The 17,912-nt window shown below is 44.8% G+C and overlaps 2 protein-coding genes across 6 annotated transcripts in view; one reads left to right on the top strand and one right to left on the bottom strand.

Moving 5' to 3' along the window:
* The window catches only part of LOC142775703 (nephrin-like), a 536,671-nt gene that overhangs the window by 396,898 nt on the left and 121,861 nt on the right, over positions 1–17,912 (top strand). For all 3 annotated transcript variants that reach the window (XM_075877447.1, XM_075877449.1, XM_075877448.1), the window contains exon 3: positions 3,505–3,615. In XM_075877447.1, the coding sequence (XP_075733562.1) occupies positions 3,505–3,615 (111 nt within the window). The remainder of the gene's footprint in view (positions 1–3,504; positions 3,616–17,912) is intronic.
* On the bottom strand, positions 10,635–17,863 carry LOC142775701 (uncharacterized). 3 transcript variants are annotated; one of them, XM_075877443.1, is made up of 4 exons: positions 16,655–17,858; positions 14,430–14,518; positions 11,083–11,242; positions 10,635–10,985 (listed from the first exon to the last, which is right to left on the bottom strand). In XM_075877443.1, exons 1-4 carry the CDS (start codon positions 16,656–16,658, stop codon positions 10,723–10,725), a joined length of 516 nt encoding a protein of 171 aa, XP_075733558.1. In that variant the 5' UTR covers positions 16,659–17,858; the 3' UTR covers positions 10,635–10,722. The 3 variants fall into 3 exon arrangements, with proteins under 3 accessions (XP_075733558.1, XP_075733559.1, XP_075733557.1); XM_075877444.1 differs by lacking the exon at positions 11,083–11,242 and having other exon boundaries at positions 16,655–17,863; XM_075877442.1 differs by lacking the exons at positions 14,430–14,518; positions 16,655–17,858 and having other exon boundaries at positions 11,083–14,422.

Below are 17,912 nucleotides of genomic sequence, written 5' to 3'. Positions count from 1 at the left end.
TGCAATTTTCGAAAATGACAGGTGACGAAATTGGTGCCTCCGTGTTGGTGAAGTTTGATATGTTTTCTCTTTCGTAAGTTATGCCGTTAATCATAAAACGAAGTTGACTTTCGGGCTACCTGGTGAGAGGTGCACGAAATATAAAATACTCAATAACATCTAAAATATCAACTTTTGGACCCGTGTCGACCTCTCGTGGAATCACCCAGTATTGACTGCGGCGTGTAGTGTGCGTTGAAAGGCATCGACAATATTAGTTCACCTTTACGGACGGTGAAACTGGGAATACTGTGCGTGGTGTGTGCAGTGTGAATAACGTGATGCGTCCTGTGCGAAAACGCTGGTACTCGTTGTGGGCCGCTTGCATTAACCGGTTGTCGACGGAACTTTACGATCTGACATTTTACTGAAGGTAAAAATGCATTTCAAGCGATCATCTGCGAGTGGGTACATCTCGCATGCGGCATTTATTTATAGTGTTGCCGAATCTGCATATACGCGTCACCACGGCTATAACTCGTTTTATCAGATAGCTGATACGTGTTAATGAAAACAGTGGAGATTTTCGTTTCTTATCTACTGTGTACTTTTACGGCTCGATACTTATGAAGTGACAATGCGCATTATAAATTTGTGTATCAGGCCTAAGGGAGCAATATTGGTACGAAAACACGTTATAGGTGTAACTGCAGCAAAGTAACTGTGCCATATAATATCATATATAATTTACTTGTCAGGTTTTACATCACGTGAATTTTGACTGGGTTATTGAGAAACACTGCGGCAGAATGTCACTTTAATATTCACGAGGATCTGTTAACGTCCGCCTAACACACAGCAAGAAGTGTTTCTTTTTTTTTTCATTGATCCCTGATCGGACTTTCTCGCATTGAGTGAGAATCTTATTCGTGACGTCACGCACAGCAGCTCATAACCTCGCTGCCGCCAATGCTGTGCCTCGTTTTAAACTGAATTGCATATGCCACGATGGAAATTGAATAAGCTACATCCATGTTATGCAAATATTTCTTAAAGTGCATTCACCGTGTGCTTTCAAAACGTTCGCTTTCGAAAAAAGATAAGATTTTTTGATGGGTGTCATGTTCGTGGCTGAAGCCCACTGCGTGCTATAGTCCCGTCTCTCAGTACTTTAAAGTTTTTCCATCCATATACCTACGATGAGCGAATTTCCACACTGTATGAGCAGTGACCCTTCGGCTACCACTTTCTTTCAAAAGTTGTGACTTTATAACATAGCAATGTAGAAGTTTCTGTCGAAGGAATGTAGACCCGAAGCTGTGCTATGCAGAAAGATGCCGCCGGCGGAACTTTCTTGCCAACCAGCACCTGCTCTGAGGGAGGGTATGGTGGGTTGGGTACCCACAGTGACGTCACACTGTTTACAAACAGGGAGAGGTCTATTTGTTTCTCCGTCCCTTCAAGTTGACTCACGTGAGAGTTCACTCTATTTCCTCGTCAGAACGTTGGCTCGATGTAACAGCCATCATGAAGATAATAACTAAGATGATGGCCTCTTCGAACAGACATCTAAAGTCAGTGCGATAATAATCGCAGTGAGTGCGTGATTAAAAATGGCACCATTTCCCGCTAAAGGGAATCATGTGTAGATGCAAAACAGCGGACGGTAATGCTTACACTGGCGACGCTGTTGACGCTGGCACTCATTGCGGAGTTGAGCAGGAGAGAGACCTGGGGAGGCACAAAGCGCGCAGTGATGGACCGGTGTTTCCTACTGGAACATGCCAATCGATTGTTATGGTCAATAAGAGACACAAGACGCCGATTGGACACATAGACACGCAGTCTGCTTTTAGTTAACGCGCTCACTGCGAATTTTTATTGTTCAATAAAGCACAGGAGAACTATTCCACTGGTACTACCTTGGAGGTCGAAATACAGTGCCTATATATATGGGGTGGCCAGTCAACGGTTGTGTAGCATGAGCAGCCACCCTTTTCAATCAAGAAACTTCGTAACAGACGCTGTCGACGCCGGTGTTTTGAGGTGAGAGAGTGGGGAGTTTAGAAGAGAAAGAGGTAAGGTTGCGAATGCACACTGGATGTGTAAATGCACCGAGGAGGGATGTCTAGAAGAGAGAGAAGGGGGAGCAAGCATAGACTATGGGACGCTGCCCGTATTGGCGTTGTGAGGGGAGCAAAAAGGAGCGTAGGGGAGGAGAGAGAGGGTAGGAGATTGGGAATAAGGGCAGTCACGCCACAAGTACACTAGATTGAATTGAACCATAAAATCTTCGCATCTGAAATTCGCTGCTGTTCAATGCATTGCATTAGGGTTTCGCAGTCACCAGAGCACAGGTAACCTACATTGTGATATTAGTGCACGTGCATCGTTAAATTTCAACGCCACTTGTATTTTAACAGCCACCTATGAACTGCGGAATTGAAAGCAGACATTCAAAATATTAAAAAATACAGCTCCTGGTCACCTAAATAAGAACAAAGCTTTTCTGTCGAAGTGTTCCGATTTCACAGACGAATTTTTCTAAGATCACTAGGTCGGAGCCTATTTGTAAGCTTACGTCTTGTCACTGTTGCTCAATGAAAATACAAAAATTCAAACCTGGACCTCAAAGCAACTTCTTTCAGCACGTGGCTACTGCTCAATCAACAAATACATTTCTAAGAAAAGATTTGGTGAAATCTGATCTTCGGTTTGCTTGGTCACGGCTGGTAACAAAAGAATTTGGTCTTGCGAAGCACTCGTGGAGGCTTTTATGCCCACTGTAACAGATAACACTGGAAAGATGGTGCTGGCAAATGGTTTCTTGTACTGAGTGACGTGAGAAAGAGCACAAAGGCACGTGTTCTTCCGAGAGACACGCTTATGCGTCCTGCTCTCGGTGCACCGCTTCCTTCTAGCGCAAAGAACGGGAACGGTGAAATTTTTTTTCGTCGCCTTTGCTTCTTAGGTAAATGGCCTATAAGGAGAAAAAGTTCGGACTTATTGGCGAATGCGGTGAGCTGCAGCTTAACATGACCCACGTGTACTACCATAGCATAAATATGAACTTTCAGCGCCATCGAAATGGAACTGTGGAGCGTGCTTTATACCACTCCGTACACTTCGAATGCCAAGAGGCTGGTGTGTCAGGCTTTTTTTCGTCAAGAAAGAACAACAGAAGGCGCGGGGGCAAGATTAAACACAGTAGTGTTAAAAAGCATAAAAGAAGTGGTATGTTACCGGTATGTTGGCTTACATAGAGAAATATTGGTGGCCAAGGGCAAAAATAACTTGCCAAAAATGCATTGTATGTTTGTCTTCCAGCTTCCAATAAATTTATGTAAATTTGACATTTAAATGGGCAGTTATAGAATTGTGGCTGCTGTAGAGGAGCATTGAATTATTACGACTCGTGTCGCAAGTAACAGATTCATGATTTGGCTAACCTCACTAATTATAAATTAGTTTCTTTTGCGTGGGTTCAAGTAAACATTTTATTTCTTTTTGTTCCCTCTTGGGCAGGGCCACTGAAGCCTCCAATTATCCGGGACGCTAAAGGAAGAACTAAGAAGGATATTGTCGGACCTTACTACGAAGGCGATGAGCTACGACTCACTTGTGAGACGCCAGGAGGTGAGTGTGAAAATCAAATAATGAATTTCGCGAATAGACGCGCAATTTACTAGTAGCGTGGTGTGGTACTCTGACTCGCACATAGAAAAACTCCAAGTTTCAATGCACGTAGTAAGCATCCTTGTTCTTTGGCTGCCATGGCCCCCATTTTGATGGAGGTGAAACGCAGTGAAATGCGTCGGAAGCAGTGTAGCTGAATACACATATGCCAGTGCCCCACCAAATATGGCTCTAATTGATGTCATATATGGTGCAACCGTCTCATATATAGCATATTTGATGACATATATGGACACTGCGCCAAATGGGGCTATTTATAAGACCCGCATGACAAACGGTAAACATATACGCTGATATAGGTACTCACATATGGCCACATATAATATATTGCCACGGGGTTGTGACTTCGACGAAGCGGAGCAGACAGTACTATAAAAAATAATCTATTTATTCGGCTGAACCTGTGACCACCTAAAAAAAAGGTAAGATTACAGCGAGACACTGGCACTGATAGCGGCGAAGGGAGTGTTGGCCGTTGATCAACTGACAAGCGGTGAAGCACGTCGGTATTTACTCACTTGCCATCGAATATTCTAGCGTTATTGCTAGTGGGGACGTAGGTTCCAGAAAGATCTGTAATGTTCACGAGATGGGCATAATTTTAACAAAACGATCTACTACAGCCTCGAAGCTTCTAAAACATCGTAGGCGTGGTTTGCGCTGAGCATAGTGTAACGGTGCGATAACAAAGCTTGAGAAACGAACGTGGCAATATTTTAAGGGCCATATATGACATTCACGTGATGGTTCCCCGCAATCTTCCACAACTGCCATTGTCTAGGGACGCTCTTATAGTTGCCTGTCACATTCGTACTGCTTCTGACGATGAGCAGCATAGTGTTAAAAATGTTTCAACATTTTAACAAGTGGTGGGACAAGAGAAACATGAAAATGAATTAAAGTTGGCCTGTAGTTACGGTAGTAAAAGGAGGATAAATAATACTTTTATATAGTACTGACAATCACAATTTGATGTGAACGTGCAGATATTTAATCTCTATGTGGTCGTTGTTCACTTGCGACAACACACGCAACATATCTTGATTGATAGGTGGGGTTTAACGTCCCAAAACTACCATATAACTATGAGAGACGCCACGCACCATATCTTGAAGGATCATGTAAACAATGCATTCAGACCTTCTCATCGTAACTTTCACTTTTTTAGAAAGAAAGTGCAGTGTGCAACAGCGGGAAATAAAGCGGAATGTACACAAAACACCCATCAGATCGGTATAGCAAATATGCATCGGTGGCATGAAGTTATTGAGTGAAAGTCACTTAATGGGACAACAAAGAACACAAAATTATTAGCCGCGCGTTTTATACTTTCTAGGCATTGCAGGGCACACTTCTGGACATATAAGTTAAACCTACGTTGTTTACAGTCATTTTAAATACGGAAGCAAAGATGTGAATTACGAACACTGTTATAAATAGTATAAAAGTCAAATTAAATTTATAAACGAGAATATAATCGCGCCACAAAAAAAAGGAAGTGCACGAAGGAATTCTTTTTTTTCTTTCCTAGTTTTACAATGCTCATGGCAAAACACGTGGTTTTTTTTGTTAACGCATTTTAACTACAAAGGCCTCTTGCAACAGGTGTGGTAGGTTCTAATCGTTACTGCTTTTGAACTTAGTTAGCGCGTGTTGTCATGAGGAAAAGCTCTTTTTTTTGCTGTGATAACTTTTCTTTTACTTTTTTGCCGTTTTCTTTAGTCTTCCCTGTAATAAGCTTGTCTTCAGCAGTTGAAAATTGGCTAAATACCAGCGAATGCCTAAGATGAGCGCAGTGAAAAGTCGCTGCTTGCCATTTGAATTGTCCTTATGGCGCTATTTGCAGTAACTGCTTCACAATGCGTTTCGACATAGCCAGCGAGGCAGAAGTGTAACATACTCGGTCGGAAGGGAAGCAGAAAACGCGACTCTTCTTCACTAATTCCGCTGCGAGACATCCTCAATAATAATGCGGAGCCATCGGTCTGCTTGAGCTTGCAGGAAATGGTTTTGCACAAAATGCACTTCGTGTTGCATTCGTATACATGGTGTTGAGCTTGCCCTCGAGCCCAGCATAGTAGGGGGACCGGCATGACATCAACATGAGCTAATTCTAGAAGAAATTTATTGTAGCTCTTCCGAATACTTGCCGTGAGGTATTTTCTCAGAACATTCGTGGCAACCTTTGAACTAGTTCCAGTCGGTTACTTGCCCCTTGCGGCAACCTTGCGCCTCTGCACTACTGGAATACCGCCTTGGCCGCTTTCATGTTTTGTATAAAGACGTTGCCTGTGAGTGCGAGACCCCATCAATGTGTATGCAGCCATCGAGTGTTGAGGATGGACACTGAGCACTCAATATTGACAAAAAAAACTCCGGTCAGACATGTCGCTAGGTAATAATAACAGCACGCGCTAGCGCTCAGCGATGTTATATATACTTAAACACTGTCCGCAGCTCGCCGCACCTCTCTCAATATGTAACGAGAGTAACCCTAAGTGAATAAGAACTATTCCGTTAGACGGCAGAAACTCTGCTTGTAATAAATGTATGGAGGGATAACTCGAAGGTTGTGCAGTAGTTTTCTCAAGTGGCGGGAAAATATAAAAGCAGGGGCCAGTAACGCATGATTGTGAGTGCATAATGTGGAAGACTCGCGTTAGTTTGACCCCGTGGTCAACGAAATGTGTGTATTTAATCTGCTAGGAATGTGCTGCCAGAGAGACAGAGTAAGCGTTGAGAGACGTTGTCGCTCACTGTGGGTTTTTATATTGTTCGCAGGCTGCAGAAATCTTCGTATGCATCATTTATTTATTTGTCGGCGTTTCATATATACGTGCCTGCAGTTGGTACCACTACTCTTACCTGGTATAGGTCGATGCTAACACAGCTCGGAAAACCACGACAAAATCAGGAGGAGGAAATATATAGCCCAATGCAGTTATCGCACTTTCGTGTTTGAGTGGAGTCTTTGTTCTCTGCATGTTCAGTGGAGACTTACGCGGGCTCACCACAGCAATCCGCCCCTATAAACTGGCTGGCTGCTGCAACAAGATTTTCTGCTGCCATTCTCGTGGACTGTATGTACACGCAGTTCGCCATCAGTGACTAGATTATCAATCGTAAAAGTGCGCAACACAAAGGGCATCGCAAAGGCTTCATCTCATGCCGCCTACAGCCTTCTCTCGTATACAGTTTCGCTGGCAAGCTGCGGACGGCGGCAAAAGCAATCATTGCTACGTCGCTTGATTTTCCTCTTAAACAGAATTCTAACTCGTCTTTTTTTTCTCACCGACTGTTTAGACGTCGTTATTAGCTCTGGACGCTTCCAAAAGTTGTACTTGATAAGAAAAAAATATTGGGTTCATTATGTTACACATAATTGTAGGTACCAGAATAGGGTACGTTAACAATGCTCGTAATTCTCAGGTCAAATATTTCTTCAAGATCGATTAGCCGTTATTTCTACACAACATTTACTTGATGAGTTTACTTTGAAGGAGATACAACTGACCACCTTTACTGCTTTGTTATCTACACAAAGCGAAATATGTTATAGGTGTAGTCAACGTTTCATGTGAGTTTAGGACTATCAAAATAAGGATTTGTTTCAGGAAATGGATGCAGTGTTAGTCTGAATATTGCGCCTCAGTTTTCAAAAGTGGTAATCTACCAAGCCTCAAGCTGTAAAAAAATTCGTTATATTCGCGCTTCATAGCTTGTTTTTAACGAAATCGCAGGCGGTGAGCCGATTAATAAGCTGGCAGGTTGGCCCACTCATAGAGAAAAATGGGGGCAAAATGGTGAAGAAAATAAATGACGGGAGAAAGGAAGACAGCGGGCTCGGCGTGTAGCGCTCGAAGAGTTATGGGCAGTGTGCGCCGTGTCTTACACAAAAAGCGTTCAAGACCCGTGCTCTTTCTCTTTCCTCTTTCGGGATCTGGCAAAAGGAAAAGCAAATACGCCGGCACGCTTTTTCTATACCATGTAGCGAGAAAATAAAGAGGTTGTCTAACTGTTTTCAAAGCATCAAATAAAAACTGCGAGCGGTGGAACACATTTACTCTCGAATAAAAGAAAGGAACCGAAACACTTATCTTTTCTTTTTCCGCGGAGTCTGCAAAATCTCGGGATCACGGCTCAGGGTTTGAACAAATTAAGCGACTGAAATGGTCGGAAAAATACGTCGGCCGATCCAAGTCAGTGGCGGAAAAATAAAAAAAAAAGGCAAGACAAGAAACAAGCGGCGGCGGAGTCCCAATACGGAATTAAGCTGACCGAATGCGGCGCCGAAGCTCCAAGGAAAACAGAGGCCGGGATTTATGGCAGTGACGTCTCCCCCTTCGGCTTTCGCGTTTTCTCCCCCCCCCCCCCCGGCTCTTCCTTTTTATTCTTGGAAGCCGATCGTGACCCGCCTACATGTTGTCGTTCAATTATACGCTAGGCTATCGGGAATAGGGGGGAAGCACGTGGAAGAAAAATGAACGACTTGTGTTATAGCCGCGACAGCCTCTTAGCTTTCCGCTCCTGTTGTTATCTCTCTGCTTTGTATCCGCTGGATGCCCTTTGGTGCGCCTCTAATAGGCGACCCGATTGTTCATGTACGCATTCATCGATCGAGCACATCAGCTCCCTTTCTCGCACCTCCCCCGGCGCTCTTTATCCTCGCTCTGCACGCTGTTCGTGGCCTCTGACTCGCCTGCAAAGCTTTGAAGAGCACTTCGGAAGCATTTAGCTCACTGGCTTCACCGGATTTAACGAACAGACAGCCCTTCTTCATTTTTTTTTTCTCGCGCCTTGCTACGGACGCGAACGTCGCTGCTAATCTACATGCACCGCCGCTGTCTTAGAAGCCCCGTGCGCTCCCGTTCAATTCCTTAATCACCGAGCTGTCAATTCAAGCAGACAGCTCTCTACTGACTCTATCTTCATTTCTCAACGAGCACAAAGTAATCGTGAAGATATGCGCGACACAAAGAACAAGACCTCGTGGCTTAAGGTGCTTGTCCAATGTGTTCTTTTGTGCGCGTGTGTTTCCCCCTTCTTCGCGCAGTGAGCCCTTTTGTTTCGCTTGGCTGGCACTTTAAAGGGCACTAGCTTATGGGGGCACATTACTCGCTCAATTCCTAGGCACGACAGACAAGGCGCGTTGTGGACATTACTCGCTCAATTCCCAGGCACGACAGACAAGGCGCGTTGTGGGCGTTCGCATTACTGACTCACTCTGCGCCTGACTGCTGTAGAATGTGACATGTACTACTTATACCAGGATAATTAAGCAATCTCTGATCGAATTATGTAACTAGGTTTTGCGGTGTATGTGTGTGTGTCTGACTCCAGCGTTCCCAGCATCAATAGCTTTTTTGAGGGGCGAAGCTCCTTAAGGCGTTGGTCATGTGTCTCCTGTACTTAGTAGCCCTTTCTTGTTTCAGTTCTTGGAATGTCCGCTGTATGGCGGTACTTGTACGTGATGAATATATGATGAAAACTAGTGTGATGGTGGTACTTGGAGTGTTGATTAGATGAACTGACGGACAGACATACGTACCGATGGACGTACAGACAGACGGACAGGCAAATGGACGGATGGATGGACATACATACAGACAGACAGATGGAGAACGAACACAGACAAACGGATAGACGGACGGATGCACAGACCAAAAGACAGACAGACAGAGTCAGACGGACGTAAGCACGGGCGGACAGACGAGCGTAAGCATGGACAGACGGACGGACGTCTGGACAGACAGATGAACGGAAGCACGGACAGACGAACGGCAGCATCCACGGACGGGTGGAAGCATGGATGAACGGATGGACGGATGCATAGACGGATAAATGCACGGACGGACAGACAGACGGAAGCATGGACGGATGGAAGCACGGACGGATGTATGGACGGAAGCACGGACAGACGGACGGAAGCATGGATGGACGGAAGCACGGATGAACAGACGGACGGAAGCATGGATGGATGGAAGTACAGATGGACAGACGGATGGAAGCATGGATGGACGGACGGACGGAAGCACTGACGGACGAACCGATGGAGGCACATATGGACGCTTCACCTCACTCATAATCATTCACTCCATAGACCCAGGCAGCACGCCGCCGTTGGACCAATCTTGGACCAACATCGGCTAACATCGGCACCGACGTCGGGCCGACGTCGGAAGTGCAACTTCTTCCAATGTCGGGCCGACGTTCAAGCCAATGATGGGCCGACGTTTTGCCGATGTTTTAGCCAGTATGCAACCAACATTGGGCAGACGAAGGCCCATCGTATTGCCGACAAAGCTGCCAATGTTCGGCCAACATCGGGCCATATTTTAGCCAATCACATGCCATTTTTACGCCGATGTTTGCTGCACGACGAATATTGGCTACGGATGTACGACCGACATTGGACCAATCCAGGGCCACATTGCAGCCAATCGAATGCCGTTATTACACCGATGTTTCCTGCACGACGAATATTGGCTACTGATTGGCTTGACATTATGTAACCACTATTAGTAGGGAATTTTTCTTACCGAAATATTTAAGCAATATGCCTCGATGACCCGCTCTTGTAGCTTTGCAGCCCTGTATACTTGGGGCAACAGAAAATTGAATGCCGAGAACTGAAAGCAGTTACTCGATCTATTTCATCTTTTATACCTCATTCCCTTTGCTAACACTAGAAGTGTAGTTTATTTTTTTACCAATTTATCTTTTGCAATAGCGAGTGCTTTATTTGGTACTGGTATTTGGTACAGCAGATCGAAAAAAGTCGTTAGGAAGTAAATGCTGAAAGCGTATGTCCCCCACTTGCAATCCCCACATATGTCCCACACATGGTAATCGAGAATATTCATAGTTTAGAGCATTTTTTTGTAACTAAAACATGGTGATGGTGCTTCCGAATCAGCATAAGCTAGCCGAACAGTGCACCACCGACAGTCTGCAGACTATTTATTCTTTGTTTTTTTTTTATTTATTTGGTACAACAAAAAATGTATACATTGAAAAATATATATACACAACTAAAAAAGGCCCGCTCTACTGCAGGTCAGGTTGCGTTGGGGACACAGTGACAGTGGTGCTGTCAAGGCCCTGGCTGCTGTGGCTGGGCAGGAAGCCAGCTGCCGCGAGCAGCCGATAATCTGCACTCTGAGAGTGGGGATCATCGGGCTGCTCCACAACAAATGTTTCTCTGAAGCGCCGCTTCCTGCCCCCACAGCGATCACCAGACCCTGGCAGCCACCTCTTAATAAAGTTGAGGGCCTCCGCCTGGTCGCACCCTGCTTTTTGGCAGATGACATCTGCATACAAGAACAGAAATACCATAGTACACATGAAGCACTGCAGTACAGAGAATACACAAGGGTACACACACATAAAACAATGAACAAGTCTAACCTGTCACTAATCTACAGAGCCTCAGGTTCACAAAGGCCCTTTTCCCTTTTCTGCCATGAAGGCTGTACAGCACTTGCACGTCATGTGCCAATACAGCCTTCATGGCATTCACACCAATTTCTCGGAGGCCACGTCCCCCAATCTGCAGGAGGTGCTTGCACTGTAAAAAAATGCAAGAAGCATAGATGGGGTAAACGCAACAGCACATCGAAATGTTTTCATGATAAAAATCTGCAAGAGGACACTGAAAATAACAACTTGAATTTTTGGGCATCATAACATTTCATTGTTTTTTTACGCTAACTTCAACTCACTTGACCTAAAATGGTTTCCACATCAGCCCTCTCACACTCAGTGTGAGAACCTTTCAGAGTCCTTCTCTGAATGCAGTTTCGCTGTTATGAAATCAAATACAACACTGTTATAACCCTTAATAAATATTGATTCTAGCTATGAAATAGTATAATTACTTTGTACAGTGCTCAAATTCCAATACACGTTTCTTCGAGGTTACTATGTCTTTGCCTGAATGTTGACCAGGAGTAGCTTCTACACGTGAAAAACGATAAAATATGTGGAATTCAAAAAGAAGCTTGGACATGTTTTTAATCAATGCATTGTAAGCAGAGCACAACAAGATAAATGAACATGATCAAGGCGTACTAAGAGGCAACCTTAGAGCGGCCAAATCTTGGTCATAGATGAAACTGATAGAAAAATAAAGGTCGCACTAGATGGTCGCACCATTTGCTGTTTATATTTTTCTGTGATAGCCAACAAAGAGGCATGTCGCTATAGAAATCTCATCACAATAAATAAAGGTGCATTTTTCTTCACACTGCGAAATTTGGTGCGTGTTAGATTTTTAAAAAAGTAAGAAATCGACTAACACAAGGCAGGGTGAACTGTAGCTCAAAGTAGAGAGAGCCGCAGCGGACACGAAATAGGGTGATAAATGAACAAAATTACTGAATGTCTGTTTTAAGCAGGCTATTGCTAGTCACTGCCCATCAAACACACGATGCCGCCTACATCGTCTGCTAGCTTAGGACAGTTCACTCGGACTTCACAGACTATAGTAAATACAGTCGAATCTCATTAATTCCAACACACTTAATTCGAACTGACGCTGTGGTCCTATCAAAGCTATACCGCGCTCCGAAAATGCTCTCAGCACCCCGCCCAATCCTGCGGTGGCACTTCAGACACCTCATCGCTGTGCTTGAAGAAGAAAATGAAGAAAAGGAAAGAAAAGACTGCGGTGGAATGTTTGCCAAATGCCAATCTGCGACATTCCTGTGCCACGCTTCGGCTTTTTCCGTCCCTGCCACGTAGAGACCCTTCTCCACTTAACACTGCGCATGAAGAGAAAGAGGGGAAAAAAAGCTGTCGCAGAGAGTTGGCTCTCTCTCATGCCAATCTGCAACGCGCCGGTGTCACGCTTCCCTGTTTTCCGTCCCTGCTATGTAGAGACTCTTCTCCTTTCAACACCGCGCATGAAGAGAGAAAAAAAAAAGCTGCTGCGGAGTGTTTCTCTCTCGAATGCCGATCTGCTTTTCTCCAGGTGGAGACGCTCCTCCATTCTCATCATGTGCTGGCCACGCTCCGGCTGCAGCGCAGATGGTAACAGTGGAAACACAGTTGTCTTCGAAGAGTGTCAGCACTGGACATTGCCGCGCGCAACTTCTTTTGCCAGGAGAATACTGAAGCCGAAGTACAAATGCTTTGCAAACTGCACGCAAAACTTGTTGACCCGTTGCAAGGCCAACGTGTACAGACATGTATTGACTACTTTAATTAATGACGGATGTCCTGTAATTTGTGAATAAAACTCCATGCACATGCATCACTGCATGGTGAGCCCTCCGCTCGTTTACCGTATTTACTCTATTCTACCGCGCCCTCGATTGTAACGCGCGCCCAATTTCCACGACAAAAAAAAAAAAAAAAAAAAAAAACTAAGACATCGGTTGCAACGCGCACCCTTTTTTCTCGTTGGCCCGCTTGATCACACCACTCGCGAAAACGACTCTTTTTGAGAGCGTCTTCCGTTTAAATATGAAGTACGGGGGAAGCTTATGCCTATCTGACGTGCAACAGAGCATTGCTGTCACTCTAGTTTTACCGTGGCCCGATGTCAGTACACAAACTTGCTTCGCCCCCTTCTCCTAGACGGTTGTGGTGCCAGGCATGTCGAAGTAAAGAGGCGTGTGATCGGCATTCCCGATTTGCCAAAGCAGGTAGCCGTTGTTGTGCCGCAAGTTTAGGAGGAACCTCTGAAGACTCTGAAGCTTTTCTTCGTACTCCTCCGGCAACTTCCGGCATATGCCCGTTCGCCTTCGGAGGGAAAAGCCTTTTCTCTTCATAAAGTTCGTTAGCCAGCACCTGCTCGCTTTAAAATGGCTCTGCATTAGCCCTTTTTCTAAGGCTAACTGCATAGCCTCCACTTGGAGCAGTTCTGTCGTCACGGGCCGCTGTGCCGCTCACTTCTTCCACATATTAAACACACACCTCAGATACTCGCCGAGCAGCTCTTCAATTTGTGGAAACCGACCCTGCTGTGGTCCACTGAAGCCTTTGCGTGAATCTTTGCTGTCGACAATATTCTGCTTTTGTTTCCGCCAGTCCCACACGCACGTTTCGGGAACTTCGAATGACCGCGATGCGGCCCGATTTCTGTCCGTTCCGGCACACGCGACGACTTTTCTTTTAGAAGCAGCATTGTGGTGCACTCGTCGAGTTTTTGGAGTCGGCCCTACCATGCCGTCGATGCTAATGTACTACAAGATGACGAACTCCTCAGCACACGTATGAAGTGCCGCGCATGGGAAACACATAGGCAGAAATGACCGACGCGCCATGCCGACGCACGTAGGGGGCGGCCATTTTGTAAGTGGCGATGGCAATAGAATGACCATATTCATTTTTTTTTGTCGTACTCGATTCTATCGCACATGCGATTTATGAACTCTCTTAACCGGAAAAAAGGTGCGTGTTAGATTCAAGTAATTACGGTAACTCATTATTTTGAACTTCTTTTAATTTGAACAAATTTTCTGGCCTCTTTGAGTACGAATTATTCATATTCGACTGTAGTACAGTGGCTTATGAGATAACCTGACTAGTTTGTTTCCCGAAACACAGTATCTTAAAGCAGTACTAAATTTCTGCATGTTACATAGGCATATTAAAAATCAAGAAATATACACCAAAGCCACAGCCACAGCTTTACTCTGCACAGCTGCCTCTGCTGCCTCCACTTCTCCAATTGTACCAGCAGGCAGCCGGGGAAGGTCAGAGGGGCGCTGTGCTGGCTGGGCGTGCTGAGGCACTGACAAGAGCCGTACCTCGTGCTTCAGCTGTCGCACCTCCTGCAGAACCTCTCTTTGTTGCTGCCGGATGCCAAGTTGGATCCGCAGGATCCATAGCAATAGAGCTGAAACATACAAGAGTACATACCATATTTACTCGCACAATTTGCATCCTCACCAGTATAATTAGCCAGCCTGCTTTACTACAAGAAACTTTTTGCTTGCATACTTTGCCCTCCCCAACCAGCCCGAGCCACCTTGCCAGCACACACACAGACACATTTGACTTCATGATGCTCTGGTCAGGCACATCTCTTGTCGAGCAGGCGAGTGCAGTCTTACACAAAATGGACTGAGTGCAAGGTCCCTTCTTCCATGAACTTTTATGCTTTCCCTAGAATATCGAACTTGAAAACCGAAACCTGTTTATGTGTAGTCCGAAATGCCTAAAGGTTTGCCTCCTATCTTCCCACCTCTTTCACAGCAAGAATGTATTCCCGAGACACAGCACAGATGTTGAACGCATGCAAGGACCTGTCACATCAACCAGATGAGGCAGGTTTTCGCACTCTTTTTTTTTTTTTTCGGTTTCGCCATCTGGCCATTGCGTTTTTACTGTTCCTTGTGATAGGCTACAATAATTATATACGAGGCAGATTGCTATTATAAAGCTTACCGAAGAAAACTGAAACCGTGCTACCGCTAAGCACATCAGCGTGGAGTTCTTCGACATGCAATATTCAGTATGGGAGCCAGCAGAACAGTGCGTTGAATAAGACTTAGCATAGAAGCTTGGGTGTGTTGGTTAGATATCGGAGGGAACACAACGCAATAGAAGACTGGGACAAGGAATGGGCACACACACACATGAAGGGCGACACACACAGCACTGTGTTGGCATCGCGCTTCCTTGTCTGCATCTTACTTTACGTTGGGTTCCCGACAATTATTGGAGAGTACTTATGTTCTCTGGTATAACCCTGTCATGGGAACTGGTTTTTGTGAGCACTGTTCGGAAGAACTTCAAGAAAATGGGGGCATTTGAACAGGCTTAGCAAACAAATGACCATCCGCTTTGAGACAGCTGTGACAGTGCCTGCAACATATATTCCCAGTTGAGCTTTTAGGCCAGCGATTCCAACTAGCTTCGCACATGACCGGATTGACAAAACAAGTACACATAATACGCGAGTATATACCGCATTTGACTCTGTAGCTTTGATGAACCAGGCAGATACACAAATTTATCCAAAACTCCATTGATTCTGTTGCAAAATTATTCAACAAACAAATTGCGATGTTATCCATGTTACTATACGATTGTGGCACTTTACCATTGCAGCTTTCCAGGAGGCACACATAGTGCAGCACCACTCGCAGTTAATTGTATGCAGTAGGTTGCTCACAGCAACTGACTGCATGCAATGGTGAACATCTTGCATGCTTGCACCTCTGTTTCAGCATGCTGGCTGCTTCCCATACGGCTATCAATTAATGTTCACAAAATTGGGAAGATGAAGAAAGACTACACAGTGCCCTCTGGCCACCCTATACTCCAAACCTCCAGCCAACAAACAAACAAAAGAAACAGAAGTATGCAAATGAATATTATTCCTAATGCAGCTGGAATGGAGTGTAGTTTTCACCAATTCTGTGTGTTAAGTCAATATGGAGTGAGTTAACTCCATCAAGTAGCTTTTCTCATAACAGTGTTCACTCTATTGTAACACAAGGAGTGACTTCATAGCATCTAGAAGGAAAAATAGAATCTTCAGTATTTGATAGAAATGTGAGGCTCTACCTTAAAACAACAATAATCTGGAAAAAGAACTCATTACATTCGAAAAAAAAAAAAAGGTAGCACAGTTGATCCCCTTTACAAGAGACACTGATGTAACAGACAAACGGGGATAAGAGGCACCAGTGTGCAGGCTGACATTTGGCCCATCATGCATCAGGCACTCCGTAGATGCGCCTGTGCAGCCGGGAGCCCTGCAGTCAAGCATGCTGAGCAAGACTGTTGACCACTGTACAATGACACATTGCCACAAAATTTCAAAACTTCATTTCACAGACTTCTGCAAAAGCTTCTTACACTCTTGCATAATTTTTGCACAAGCTTCTCTCATTCTTGCGTGATTTTCGTCAGAACATATCAGTGTTGGAAGTTGTATGTCCCCAAAAACTTGCACAATACAAATAGCATACATTAAAGTCTATCACTTAATACGTGCATAGTGTAACAATTAAAGGAAACTCACGCATGGTTTGCTCCGAGCCTTCCCCGTGCGATGCCTCCTTGAGCCTTGGAGAGCACTGTACAGCTAGAGCAAAGTAGCATCAATCCAGTGTTAATGGCAGGTTAACAAGACAACAAAACTAACCCCCATATTCATAAACGCTCCCCGACTCGACTTTCACCCTTCACTTGACAGAGTTGAGCACTGTGCCGCTGCTCGTTTGAAAGCGACGCTGCGCTACTCGAGAATCACAGCAGATTATTGCTGACGTGCAGCAATTTTCTCTGCTTAGAGACGGCGCTCCCATCAGCCATCTCAAGTGAAGGTGAAGCGTTGAGTGGAGGGACGTTCTAGAATACGGGGGTAAAATTGGTTGCAAGAACACTACAATAGACATACTTAATTTTTACACTTCATCTATATTGTACAGCTACACACATTCTGCATCCTTATAATGCAACATATACATACAGGCTTATAAAGTAAACACTGTAGGCTGCTCAAATAACACCTACACAAAAAAATTACCCAAAAGTGGCCATGCGCAAAGTACTTTTATTTGAAACTCACAAAACTTATGTGGTGATGGAGAATAAATAAGACAGGTTACGCTTGGAGGCACATGACACCTTCGCAGCTTTCATAAAGTACAAAAAACAATATGGTGTGTGTGTATGTATGTAAGCATGAAGCTTCAGCCTTTACATATGGTTTCTTTGAAAGAATCGACTTGAACTTTATGGCACCTGTGTCCTTCAGCGCAATTGAAAGCCTGCTGATCAGTGTAATCATGGAATAGTTACATAGAAAATGGCGTGAAACACCTAAAATCAAATTTTTCTAGCTAGGAAATATGCAGCTGTGTATACACAACACATGCTGCAAACAGTGGGAGGTGACCACAAGAGTGATTTGAGTGTAAGCGGCAGTATTCCGCATTCATGCACCCCGCCATTTTCAACTGTTGCCCAAAAGCAGCACCACTTCAGCGTGCTACTTTTTTTTTACATCATAAACAGCTTGGAATACAGCGAGGATGAAAACAACATATGCAATTAAATTTTGAGCACTATTTATGGTGCGCATGATTGATTGATTGATATGTGGGGTTTAACGTCCCAAAACCACTATATGATTATGATAGACGCCGTAGTGGAGGGCTCCGGAAATTTAGAACACCTGGGGTTCTTTAACATGCACCTAAATCTGAGCACACGGGCCTACAACATTCCCGCCTCCATCGGAAATGCAGCCGCCGCAGCCGGGATTCGAACCAGCG

This window comes from Rhipicephalus microplus, chromosome X, assembly GCF_043290135.1.
Source record: "Rhipicephalus microplus isolate Deutch F79 chromosome X, USDA_Rmic, whole genome shotgun sequence".
Classification (NCBI taxonomy): Eukaryota; Metazoa; Arthropoda; class Arachnida; order Ixodida; family Ixodidae; genus Rhipicephalus; species Rhipicephalus microplus.
This window is presented reverse-complemented; position numbering and strand designations above follow the sequence as displayed.